Genomic DNA, 13,146 nt, shown 5'->3' with positions numbered 1-13,146 from the left:
CACCACTGCTCATGGATACAAACATTCTAACCTCACGTGAACACCTCAGTGACCACCTACTCTGGTCAAATTCCCTAACCTGTCGCATGACCCTTAAGAATGACCCAGTACTGCAAGATGACGCTCACTGACATGACCCTCTCCAGGGGTGTCTGAAACTCTGATGAGAATATTTGTGAATATTCCTATATTCATAAAGGACAATCTCCTACACACTCACATCTCTGAAGAAGGCAGGCCTATTGTCCCCTTCTGCAGATGGGAACAGGCTGACCTGCCCTAAGTCTAATAAGCAGCAGAGGTAGCACTAGAACTCTAGTCCTCTGATTTCTGGCACAGTGATCTTTCTATCACAGAGGAGGATACTAAGAATTTGGGCTCTGAAGCCTGAAGGCCTAAGATTCGAATCTCAGCCCTGCTACCTACAAACTGTGTCACCCTGGGCCCATTACTTAAATCCTAAGTCTCTGGGGCACCTGGGTGGCTCAGTTGTTAAGCATCCAATTCTTAATTTCAGCTCACGTCACCATCTCAGAGTCTCCACTGACATGGAGCCTGCTTAGAATTCTCTCTATTTTTTTTTAAATATTTTTTTCTTTATTTATTTATGATAGTCACAGAGAGAGAGAGAGAGAGGCAGAGACACAGGCAGAGGGAGAAGCAGGCTCCATGCACAGGGAGCCCAACATGGGATTCGATCCCGGGTCTCCAGGATCGTGCCCTGGGCCAAAGGCAGGCGCCAAACCACTGCGCCACCCAGGGATCCCCGAATTCTCTCTCTTTAAAAAAAAAAAAAAAATTCTCTCTCTTCCTCTCCCTCTGCCCCTCCCCCCCAAACCTAAGTCTCATTTCGCTCCATTGCAACATGAAGAAATTACAGTCTCCTCTTTGCACAGTTACTATGAGGATTAAATGGGATAATACATGTAAAAAGAGCTAATGGGTGTTCACAGACCCTGAAGGTATAGCACTTCCATCTTACGCAAGGCCCAGAAACAGGGTTATCAGAGCCCACACCAGCTTAGATGGAACCAGCTTTCTGCTTTACAAGGCCTGGCCAATAGCCTGCACCAAGTTTTCAGATCTTACTGAAATAACTTTGAACATGCTTTTCTCTCTCCAAAAAGGCCCTTCTCTGCCCCACTTCATGACCTAATTCCAACCCTCCATCACTGGCACCTGAGTTCAGCTTATCCAGATAAGTCTTCCCTTATCTGCCCATATTGGCTTAGGTCCTATAGATTCCTGGATTTACAGCCCTATCAGAGGTTCACCACTATTAGCCAAATCATCTGTGTACTTGGCTGCCCCCTCCACTAGACTGAGCCCCACTTGAAGGCAGAGACTATGACTACATTCGTTCTTCAATGTTCAGTACCTATCTGTACGGGTTTCCTATTGCAACTCTAATAAATGACAGCAAATTTAGTGGCTTAAACTTAATAACTTAAGAAATTTATGGTCTTACACTTCTGGAGGTCAGAAGTCCAAAATCAGCTCCATTGGGCAAAAACCAGTGTCAGCAGGCTACCAAGGGAGAATCCATCCATTGCCTTTTTCAGTTCCCAAAGGCTACCCACATTACTTGTTTCATGGCCCTGTATCACTCCAACCTGTTAAATTCATATTTCCTTCTTTCACTCTGACCCTCTTTAAAAAAAAAAAAAAAAGATTTTATTTATTTACTCATGAGAGACACAGAGAGAGAGAGAGAGAGAGGCTGAGACACAGGCAGAGGGAGAAGCAGGCTCCATGCTGGGAGCCCGACACGGGACTTGATCCCGGGTCTCCAGGATCAGGCCTTGGGCTGAAGGCAGCACTAAACCACTGAGCCACCCAGGCTGCCCATACTCTGACTCTCTTATAAGGACCCCTCTGATTACACTGGGCCAACCCAGAGAAACCAGAATCATCTTATTGCAAGATCCTTCACTTAATTATACAAAGTCCCTTTTACCATATAAGGTAACATATTCCCAGGTTCTGGGAATTAGAACATGGACATCTTAATTGGGGGGGGTGGGGGGAATCATTCAGCCCACCCCACTATCACAGCATGTAGTACACAGCAAATGGGCAGTAACTGCCTACTTCATGCAAGAGGCCATGTTCCATGTGAGAAGTAGAATCCTCTCAGCTGGTTGAGGAAAGTCCCAAAGCCTAAACATTTCCCCCACCCATGGTAGTGAAAATATCCTAAAGGGGCCCTCTCTCCATAACCCGCAACTCCAGATTTCTTCAGCTAACTTGGAAACAGGCCACACTTACATCTCCATACCTCCACTCTAGGTAAAAATCCACTAGTTAATGCTCTGAACTCTGAATGTATGGCTGAATGTATGGCTAGATGGCTAGAAAAAGCATTTGGTAATTACCCTTCGCATAGACTGACAGGCACAGTCTATATCTTCCTGGAGCTCACAACCCACATGGCAGCATCACAATGTGAACAGAAGCCAAAAGGCAGATAGATAAGAGTTCTATCACTTAACAGCATGAATCAGATTCGATAAATACCACATATTATAAATACGGCACACTCTTTGAAATTCTATCAAAATCATGCTTTAAATTAGCAGACTAACAGTAAGCAACCTAGCAACCCAACCACATGCATTTCTACTTGAGCCTGGTACCTGAACAAGATGATGTTGGAATCCCTGAGAAGAGGAGCAGGCCAGGCCCAGGGTTCACTCACCTTACAAAATATGACAGGTGCTAGGAGCTGGCAATGGAAGAATACCAAGCTGGGATCTGAATCCTAACTCTTTGATCTATCCTGTGTTACCTGGGCTTGTTAATCAACCTCTCTGAGCTTTCTCAACATCCGCACACTGAGCCCAAGTAAAATGCTTACAGGTAGTATATTTCCATGAGGGGATGGTCTTCCCTTTTCCTACCCCTTAACTAAGAAAGCTAGCAGGGCAAGATAACCCTCCAGGAGAGTGCAAATTGGTGTATATGCACGGTTTCCTTAATGTTCTCCACACATCACCCACACACCACCTCCATGATTCCTACCACTTCCCTGTCCAACCTGTACTTGCACTTTTTTTCCTTTAAATAGACTACATAGACAATAGCTGCCAAATAAGGAGTTTGATGCTCTAGCTATACTTCTCTTCAAATACACACGAGAAATTATATACCCATGTATAAAGGTATTAAAATTAAAAACACTCACCCCCTTGGGGGCACCTGGGTGATTCAGTCAGTTAAGTGTCTGCTTTCGCCTCAGGTCACAATTCTGGGATCAAGCTTTGTAGCAGGCTCCCTCTCAGCAGGGGGTCTGCTTCTCCCTCCACCTCTCCCCCTCCCCATGCTCACACTCTGTCTCTTCAATAAGTAAATAAAATCTTTTAAAAAAATTTTCACCCCTATATTATCCAATATGCTTTCACAGTTTGGGAAACTGATGGAAAAACTAAACATTATTACACTATTGATACTAAGAGTGTTTATCAACTAAACACTATTATATGTGCTCAGGTGATTTCCCTTCTGAGACTCAGTTTCTCCAAAACAAGAAACTAAAGAGAATGGACTAGACTACCTTTCCATTTCCTTCCAGTTCCAAGATTCTGAGAGTTATTATCAAATGGTCTGAATAAGCAAAAGAATCTGGGCAGGGATCTTTTTGAAAAGGTAATGAATACCATCCAATATAATTAGAATTATCTGTCTTAAAATCTGAGAGAAGAAAAGGATGAAAGACTGTGCATCTCCTTCATGGGACTTTTTACATCAGTTCTTCATGAGAGAGGGCGCTTGATTTTGTAATCTCAGCTTGGGTGGTTATTAGTTTTATCACCTTAGGCAAGCCATTTCACCTTGTAGTTTCTACGGTTGTAAAATGGGTAATACCTCCTCCACGAGGCTGTTTGGGGATTAAGTGTGAGTAACGTCTGAGTACCTGGAACAGAGCTGGGGATATCACCGTTTGCTATTACTATTAGGCCTGGACTACCTGGTTTGGTGTACATCTGCCTCTCTACTGAATTATAAGCCCTCTGAAGGCAGGAACACCCTGTTCATCTTCCTCTCCCCCACAGTGCCCAGCAGCATTTCACACAAAATAAAAGAACCTGACTTGAATATGTAAGGAACCCACTCTTACAGAAAGAGTTCCTGCTCCAAGACAGGAAACTGAATATTCCCAGAGCTGTACAGATAACAAGCAAAACTTCCCTGATAAAAACAAATGTTCCCTCTTCAAAAAAAAAAAAAAAAAAAAAAGAAGAAGAAGAAGAAATTGAGAAATCCACTGAAATGTAAACAGTGCTGTCTTCAGTGCTTGAATCATCATTCCCACCTCCTTCTTCAATCTTCCTTGGTAATATTCTAAATATTCCAAAATATATACATAATAGGAAAAAACTTTAAATTCTTACAAGGATAAATGAGACTGTGTCCCTTGGAGTCAGAGACGGGGGCGGGGGGGGGGGGGGGGTCCAGTATCCGACATTACATATCTACATATCTAGCTATCTGACCTCAGGCAAGTCACTCTACTTTCCTAAAATGACAATAACAATACCTCCTCTGACAACATCACCATGCTGCTGTGGGAACCAAGACACCCAGGTCAGGTCCATGCCACGAAAACCCTACCTCTGCTAACCGGAGCTCTAAAACCTCCTGAGCATGCCTGGAACCCTTATCAGTTGGTTTTTCACTTTCCACTCCTCACCAGATCTTTATTCCTTTATTTGTGTCATACCCTCATAAATGTTATTCTTGTCATAAAAAGAGAATAACCCACAAAACTGGAGCCTTTTCCTTATCCTATAAATGTGCTACAAAAGTAATGAGGATGAATCTTGAGGCTGTGATCATAAGTCTCTGTTAATGAGTACCACCCGTGCTGGGAACACCACCAGCCCCTATTTTCAGAGGGTGTTTCTTTCTTCCTTTCTTTTTTTTTTTTTCCTAACACATTTAAAACTTGAGACTTTACTCACTGGCAGATACAGTTTGGAGCAGAGGGAAGGAGGCAAAACAGCTAACTAGAACCAACAGAAAGGATGGGACCTTGGAAACTTGGAGCCTAATACTTGGCTCTAAACCAAACATTTCCCTTGCCTAAAGTCAAAGCAAACTAGCAATCCCTTGGGGTACCTGGGTGGCTCAGTTAGTTAAGCCTCTGCCTTCGATTCAGGTCATGATCTCAGGGTCCTGGGATCAAGCCCCACATCAGGCTCCCTGCTCAGCGGCAAGTCTGCTTCTGCCTCTTCCTCTCCCTTTGTGATCTCTCTTGTTCTCACTCTCTCTCTAATAAATAAATACAATCTTTAAAAAACAAAAAAACAAAAAATTAAAATTAAATAAAAATTTAAAAAACCCAACAATCCCTTTCCTTCTTTTTCCACATTCAGTTTGTTTTTATTACACTCAAATCAGGAGATAAAACTAGAACACTGTGAGCATCTAAGTGTCAGCCAGCATTGAGGCATGCTAATGTACAATCCCCTTAATACACCTTGCATTACCACACTAATGTCAACACTGGTCCACTAGCAACCTCATTCTTTTTTTCTTTTTTAATATTTTATTTATTCCTGAGAATGAGAGAGAGGCAGAGACACAGGCAGAGGGAGAAGCAGGCTCCATGCAGTGAGCCCAATGCGGAACTCGATCCCAGGTCCCCAGGATCAGGCCCTGGGCTGAAGGTGGCGCTAAACCGCTGAGCCACCAGGGCTGCCCTAGCAACCTCATTCTTAAAAGGGACCATTAGGTGAGTGAGCACAAGAGGGTTATCATCCCACACAATGACATTTAAAAGTCACAGCCAAGAAAGCGCTGTGTCTCTAAGCCCCATATAGCCTATGGATGAGGAGCAGAGAAGAAAGGACACCAAAAAAACAAACTGACCAAAAAGGACCTCTTTTATACTCATTTTGCAAACACATCAAGAATTAGCCTAGGATGTTAGAATAGATCAATGGGGAAAAGGCAATGTGCAAACATTTGCTGAAACTTTGGTTATTCCTTACTGTGGAAGATAAGTCTTCAGATGTATGACTTCCAGAGGGGGGTGGGTTAGCCAATGATAATTACAATTCCTAACAGCTCAACTTCTTCATCAACTTCCTAATTGACAGGCAGCCCAGGTGGCTCAAGGATTTAGCACTGCCAGGATCCAGTCCTGTGTTGGGCTCCCTGCAAGGAGCCTGCTTTCCCCCTGCCTGTGTCTCTCATGAATAAATAAATAAAATATATTTTTTTAAATTCCTAATTGAAAACTGCATCATATATTATTGCAAAAATTAAATAACACATGAAAGCACTTAGAACAGTGTCTGATACACAGTAAATTACCATTTGCACGCCACATCACAGTTTAACATACATAATCCCATTTGATCATAAGAACTATGAGAGGCAGGTTTTATTATTCTCATAGGACATTGGCTCAAAGAGATAATGTGTCTAGAGTTACACAGCTAAAAAGTGCCAGGTATCTGGTTGCTCTTTGGACTAACATTCCATTAATCATGGCTAGACCAGAGATGGTATAGCAAGAGTTTCAGCATGCCTTTCTAGTTCAACTGTGCTATGTGCCTATAGTCAGGAATTCACAGGTCTCCAAAGCCTCCTTGAATGATCTGAAGCCAGAAAAGAGGTTTGATGTGAAGGTCAGAAGAAACTCTTCGAGGGCAGTTCTCACATCTGACACTAGGTAGGAGCCCAGGTATGGTCTCTGGAGTTAGCAAAAAAAAAAAAAAAAAAAAAGGCATTTCTGACATTCACATTTTCTATAAAAAAACTCTCCCAGCTGTTGCTCCAAGGATCCTCCAGTTATCTTTAATTAATAAAAAATAATAGCTACCAATTAACAAGCACTATATTAAACCTTTTACAAACATCTCATAATCCTCACAATTATCCTTGGGGGGCAAGGAGTATTGAACAGAGGTATCCTAACCCCTCTTTAACAGGCAAGGAAACCAAACACCATCTGCCTCAATTAACCCTCATTTTCTTTCCCCTTGCTCCTGGATACCCACAGGGCCTAGGCCTAAAATACTGGCCTCTTTTCTCTTCAGAGACAGTAAAAAACCTAGGGAGGAATTTTGTGCTTTTGCAAACCAAGACCACAAAGGCTGCCAGGGTCTTTATTGTGTCTTTTGTCTTGATATTATCAGATTCAGAACAAACCTTCAGGGCACCTCTCTCTTAGCCTGGGTACTCTATCCTGCTGTCCATCCCAGGAAAAGGCTCCTTGCTACAACTGGTGTTGAGGAACACAGTCACAGCCACCATCAACCCTAGTGCCTCCCTTAAGAGGGAAAGAAGATGACAAACCTAGGAGCTGGCATATATAAACAGACTGGTCCTTTTCCCAGGTCGCAGGGGCAGTCAGATCCCAGGACAGAGGCCTCTGCTGCTGCTGGACTCACCTCAGCCTGTGTCCAGCACAGACAGCAGGAATAGGACACATGTATGTGTGGCGGGGGGAGTCCAAACCAACCCTGCTCAGTCCTCTGATCCTGTCTGCTAACCCCACAATCCCAGAGCCTTTCTGATAATTGCCTCACTTTCCTCACAACCCCTTGACCTCCTACTTGCCTCACAACACTCCCAGGGACCCTACTACCCACCTACTCTTTATAGCCTCACCTTGAGTAGTTTCCCCAGGGAGTGGCCAGGCCATTATCAATGAATATTCAGTCATGACCAGCAGGCCAGGAGGTGAGCAGACATTAGAAGGCAGCCATGGGCACACTTCCCATAATAGAAAAAACTTGCTCCTAATCAGGGCTATCTCCAAATCCTCAACTTGCAGAGTGCCAGCAGATCAGCAACAGGGCCCTGCTGGAGAAGGTGGAAGTCTGAAAGCCTGCCACTGGGTATACATAACCACACACCTAGGTGGGAGGACAGGTGGCATGGACTCCCCATTAACCCGGGTACCAGGGTCAGCTGCCTCCCTAAAGCCAAGCCCTGTCACTCATTTCCTCCCTGGAAGGCTGAAGTGAGATGGGAACTATGTGTCCCTGGGCAGCCATCAGAACAGTCCAGCCCTGGGGGCACCTGGGTGGCTCAGTGGTTGACCGTCTGCCTTTGGCTCAGGTCGTGATCCTGGAGTCCTGGGATCGAGTCCCACATCAGGCTCCCTGCAGGGAGCCTGCTTCTCCCTCTGCCTGTGTCTCTGCCTCTCTCTGTGTGTCTCTCATGACAAATAAGTAAAATCTAAAAAAAAAAAGGGAAGAAGGAAGGAAGGAAGAAGAAGAAGAAGAGCCCAGCCCTGGAGATCAGAAACACGAGGATGGTGAATCCAGCAAGCCAAGTCACTGAAGTAGGGAACAGAAAATTGAGGAGAGGAATGTGGGGTACTCCTCCAGCAGCCTGTCTCAGAGAACCTCTGACACAATGCACAGCCTACAGTCAGAGCTAAGATCTCCTTCCCTGCACTCCATACCCCCAATAAACCCACTCCCTTTACACATTTTTCAACCCCCTAAGCCCATCCCCCTCCCTACACCTAGCCCCAGAAAGCCCAGCCCCTCTTATACTCCTAAGAGCATCAACTGCCAAGATACGCTTATCTTCTCATCACACTAACTACAGATCCATCAACCCCTCAGTTTATAAGGCTAAGTACTCTAGCCTCAGCTGACAAGAAAAAAACGGTTTCCCAGGTCTTTAAAGCACAATGTTGCCAGGAGGGCTGAGTTTGGCAACTCTCCATAGGCCCCAGATGGGGCAAAATCTCTTCAGGCTTGCCTCCAACCAGCCCCCTCCAACCTACCTCCCACAAGGCCAAGCCCCATCCACAGCCCTTGATTTAAGCCTGGGCTCTTCCATTCCCACTCAATAGGGGCCCACCCGAAATACCTTGCGAGACTAACCAGTCTTAGAATCCACCTTTTCCTAGCCAAGGAGGAGAGAAACTGAAACCCTCTGAGAGAGGAGCCGCACTCCGCCCTCAGCTCTTCCCCACCTTGACCTCCTCCTTCCAGTAGGCACGGAGGGTACTGGGAGAGACAGGTCAGGTGACCACGGGGTGGACCCTCTTGCCTCCATCCACAGTCCTACAGATCAGGGGCCTGAAAAGACACCCAGAGGCACTTGTTGAGCAAGTGCAGATTTTCAGGTACTAGGGCTGGGGTAAGGCAGGCCTTTCCAGAAAACTTCAGGTGGTCAGCAGAGGACCCATGTCTCACACACCTGGCCTGGAAGCTTCATCAGGAAGCTGCCCTGGGACAAGGGGTGGGCGTGTGGTTGGTTTCAGAAAGCAAAGGAGGAAAGGTAGAGGCTGGTTCCAAAGTAGGAAGGGAAAAAAAAAAAAAAAAAAAAAAAACAACAGCTGCTCCCTCTCTGCTCTAGGAGGGGTGATGGTGCTGTCCCACTGGCAGGGAAGGGGATCCCTTCCTCCCAAGTGTAGATCACTGGGGAAATACCAGCATCCTCTGCAAACTGGCTGCAATTCCTTGGGCTTAAACCTCAGTGCCAATGCCAAAAAAAGGGAAAGAAAAACCTGCAACCCACCAAATCTCATTTCCAGCATAGACACATTAATAATTAACTTGCCTACCCGGGAGCTTGCCGGCGTTGCCATAAAAGATGAGTAATGGCACCGGAGCCCCGGCCCCAAGCCTGCAAGCTTCTGGGCTCGGGGCTGGGACGGGCGCCTGGAACAAAGCCTCCGCATTCCTCTGGGAAGGTGTGTCTGAAACCAGACCTGTCAAACGCTGAGAAGCTGACCCCTTGCCTCCCCCTTAGCTGGCTCCCAGCAACGGGAGTTGGGGGGGGCGGTTAGAAAGGAGGAGGAAAAATCGCCTCTGCCCACTCCCCCCCCCGCACCCCCGACCGATGGGTGCCCCCAACCACCGCCGATTTCTGGAAGCCAGAAAGCCGAGCTCTCTGCTGAGAGCTAATCATCCTGTTACCATGAACGCAGGCTGCACTTGGAGACCCAATTCTCAAAACAAGGCAGCTCCCTCGATGCCCTTCCCCATGAGTAACCCCCAGCCGGGCGCCCGCCCCAGAAATTCTCTCCCCGAAACTCCCGCGGCGAGCTGCAGCTCCCACGCGGAGGGCCGGCCGGGACGAACCCGCTCCCATCACGCCAGCAGCGCCCAGGCAGGAAAGCACCCCCCATGCAGCCCCCCATGCACCTCCCCATGCAGCCCCCATGCACCTCCCCATGCAGCCCCCATGCACCCCCCTACGCACCCCCCTGCAGCCCCCATGCACTCCCATGCAGCCCCCACGCAGCCCCCATGCACCCCCCGCGCCCTGCCGGCCCCACAGCCCGCAGCCCCCCGAAAGTTGTGGCGCGCAGACACACCTGCAAGCCCCCCGCGTTGGTCCCCGCCAGCCCCCCAGGGCGGCGGGGGGTGCGTCCCCGGGCGGGCAGCGCCCCCGCTCCATGCGCCCGCTCCTCCAGCCGGGGCCCGCCACCGGTCAGCAGCGCATCGCGCGCCCTCCTCGTCCTCGCCTGGGCCTTCCCCGAGCGCCCACACCCACTTGACATCAGCGCGGATCCAGGCACGTGGCGCAGCGCCAGACGGCGGACCCCGGCGGTCCCGAGCGCGCCCCGAGTGCCGCCGCGCCGCCAGGACGGCGCGTCCGAGCGCAGCACATCCCCTCCTTGCAGAGGATGCTGCAAGCGCGAGCCGGGAGGGAGACGGAGGCGGGGGAGGGAAAGCGGCGGAGGGGCAGGACCTGCCGCCTAACAGCGGCGCTGCTCTGGCGCCCAGCCAGCCCCCAGCAGACCTCACAGCCGCTGCTGCAAGTGCCCATCGACTGTGAAGACCAGGCTGCAGGTGACCCGGGTTGCTGTTTCCTCCCCGCCAAGGAGAGCCCTGACCTTGAAGTATCTTCCCCAGAATGACTCAAGGAGGCTTCTCTCCAACCACCTCTACCTAAATTGCTGGGACTGATTCTGACAAGCCAGGAATGAATGCTCGGTTAGATTAGGTTACTGACCCCATCATCCGGGAGGCTTCTATAGGGAACCCAGCAAAGCAATCCATACCCTCTGGCGTCTCTATACTAGCAGCCTAACAAGGAGTCTCCTTTTTCTCTTCAAGTCTCAATGCCCTTGGCAATAAGGGACAGTTCTGATTCTGCAGGCAATCAGAAGCAGCACCGCCCAGCAACCACACACACTTCCACTTCACACATTAGCATCCATCCAAATAATCAAACATTCAAGCATTTATTAATGCTTGGGCCAGGAGCAACAGAAGATAAACAACATTCAACAGTCACAGAACATATAGCCCAGTCAGGGAGAGAGATATTAAGTACAGCGCAAATTATAATTGTGACAAGGGTATTAAAGGTAAGAGGTGCTATGGGAATGCACACAGGGACCCTAAACTATCTTGGCAGTCAAGAAAGACTTCTCTGAGGAAGTGGCATTTGAGACACTGAGGCATGAAGAGAAGTTAGAAGTTATGGAAGGGGAAGAAGGAAAGAAGGAAAGTTCAGGCAAAAACCTTGGTTATCAAAGTGCAAGTTCACTCTAGTCACAGATGGAGATGTTCAAGCAGAAGTGAACTGCCATGCTGGAAACACCTGGATCTTCACCCAGGAGGGGTATGGGGCAGCTCATAGGCTCTGGAAGAAAGCCTGGCCGCCTATCCAAAGAGGACCCTATAACTGCTTTTTGTCTCCTAAACCATGATGACCAAACTCAACAACAACAACAAAAAAAAACTCTTAATACACAGTCGGGAGCCTTTACATCTAGCTTCAACTCTATCATCAATTTGCTGTGCAGCTCTACAGAAATCCTTTTTACTCTCTGGTTTCAGTTTCTGTAAGGTGAGGTGCTAGATTAAGACAGTGTTTCTCCATTTTTTTTTTAAGATTTTATTTACGAATTCACTAGAGACTCAGAGAAAAAGGCAGAGACGTAAGCAGAGGGAGAAGCAGGCTCCCTGTGGGGAGCCCGATGAGGACTTGATCCAGACACCAGGATCATAGAAGACAGACGCTCAACCGCTGAGCCACCAGGCGTCCCTCCATTTATCTTTTAAAAACCATATTCCCTTTTGGATAAATTTACAAATATCATTACTGTCCTGTAGCATCTATAATGACAAGACATCAAATCATTTTCCAAATCAAAAATTAAGATATTAAATATGGCTTTAAAACTACATATGCCCTTCCACAATAGCCAAAATATGGAAAGAGTACAGATGTCCATTGACAGATGAATGGATAAAGAAGATGGGGTATACACACACACACACACACACACACACACAATGGAATATTACTCAGCCATCAAAAAATGAAATCTTACCATTTGCAACAACATGGATGGAACTAGGGGGGATTATGCTAAGCTAAATAAGTCAATCAGAGGAAGCCAATTATATAATTTCACTCATGTCGGATTTAAGAAATAAAAGGATCATAGGGGAAGGTAGGGAAAAAGAAGTTGAAATCAGACAGGGAGACAAACGATAAGAGATCCTTAATCATAGCTCACAAAGGGCTGAGGGAGGGGAGGGGATGTAGGAGGATGGGGTAACTGGGTGATGGGCATTAAGGAGGACACGTGATTTAATGAGCACTGGGCGTTCTATGCAACTGATGAATCACTGAACTACCTCTGAAACTAATAATACACTATATGTTAATTAAAAATTTTTTAAACTATATATGCCCTTTAAATATTAAAATTCTCTCCTTAGATATCTACTGAAGACTTGGAGGCAAGAGTAAAGAAATGGTCTCCAAGCTCACCCTTTCCCAGTTATCTGTCCCTTTCCCTCCCTCGCATGAACCTGCCCACCAGCACTTATCATCTGTAGCCTCATTTTGTTTATTCTTTCCAGGATAAATTGACCACGCAATGAAGAGAAGCCCTGGATCATCCAAAAAAGAAAAAAAAAAGGCATGCTGTAGAAAACTCTTCTGAATGATAATCTCCAGTGATATTGGGAAACAGACACTTTGATGGAAGCATACAATGTTCCTGGGGACAACTGAGCGATGAATTAAAAGACTTAAAAATGTTCATATCCTTTGAACCATCAATTCCATAGCTAAGAATTTATCCTCAAGACATAATTATGGATGAACACAAAGATTTATCCACAAGGATGTTCACTTCACCATTTTTAGAATAATTGGAAATAAACTGTACAAGAGATTGGTTAATAAGCATCTTTATTATTT

General features: G+C 46.7%; 1 protein-coding gene across 13 annotated transcripts in view; it reads right to left on the bottom strand.

Annotated features, from left to right (window-relative positions):
- The window catches only part of PLEKHA7 (pleckstrin homology domain containing A7), a 223,270-nt gene that overhangs the window by 131,832 nt on the left and 78,292 nt on the right, over positions 1 to 13,146 (bottom strand). Inside the window, exon 1 of one of the 13 annotated variants that reach the window (XM_041730457.1) lies at positions 10,295 to 10,837. The exons of the other annotated variants lie outside the window; for them this stretch is intronic. Within the exon in view, the coding sequence (XP_041586391.1) occupies positions 10,295 to 10,377 (83 nt within the window). The 5' untranslated portion in view covers positions 10,378 to 10,837. Of the gene's footprint in view, positions 1 to 10,294; positions 10,838 to 13,146 lie in introns of those variants that run through there. 13 annotated transcript variants of the gene reach the window in all.

The sequence above is a fragment of the Vulpes lagopus genome, chromosome 15, assembly GCF_018345385.1.
Source record: "Vulpes lagopus strain Blue_001 chromosome 15, ASM1834538v1, whole genome shotgun sequence".
Classification (NCBI taxonomy): domain Eukaryota; kingdom Metazoa; phylum Chordata; class Mammalia; order Carnivora; family Canidae; genus Vulpes; species Vulpes lagopus.
Note: the sequence above shows the minus strand (reverse complement) of the source record. Positions and strands in the feature narration are given on the sequence as shown.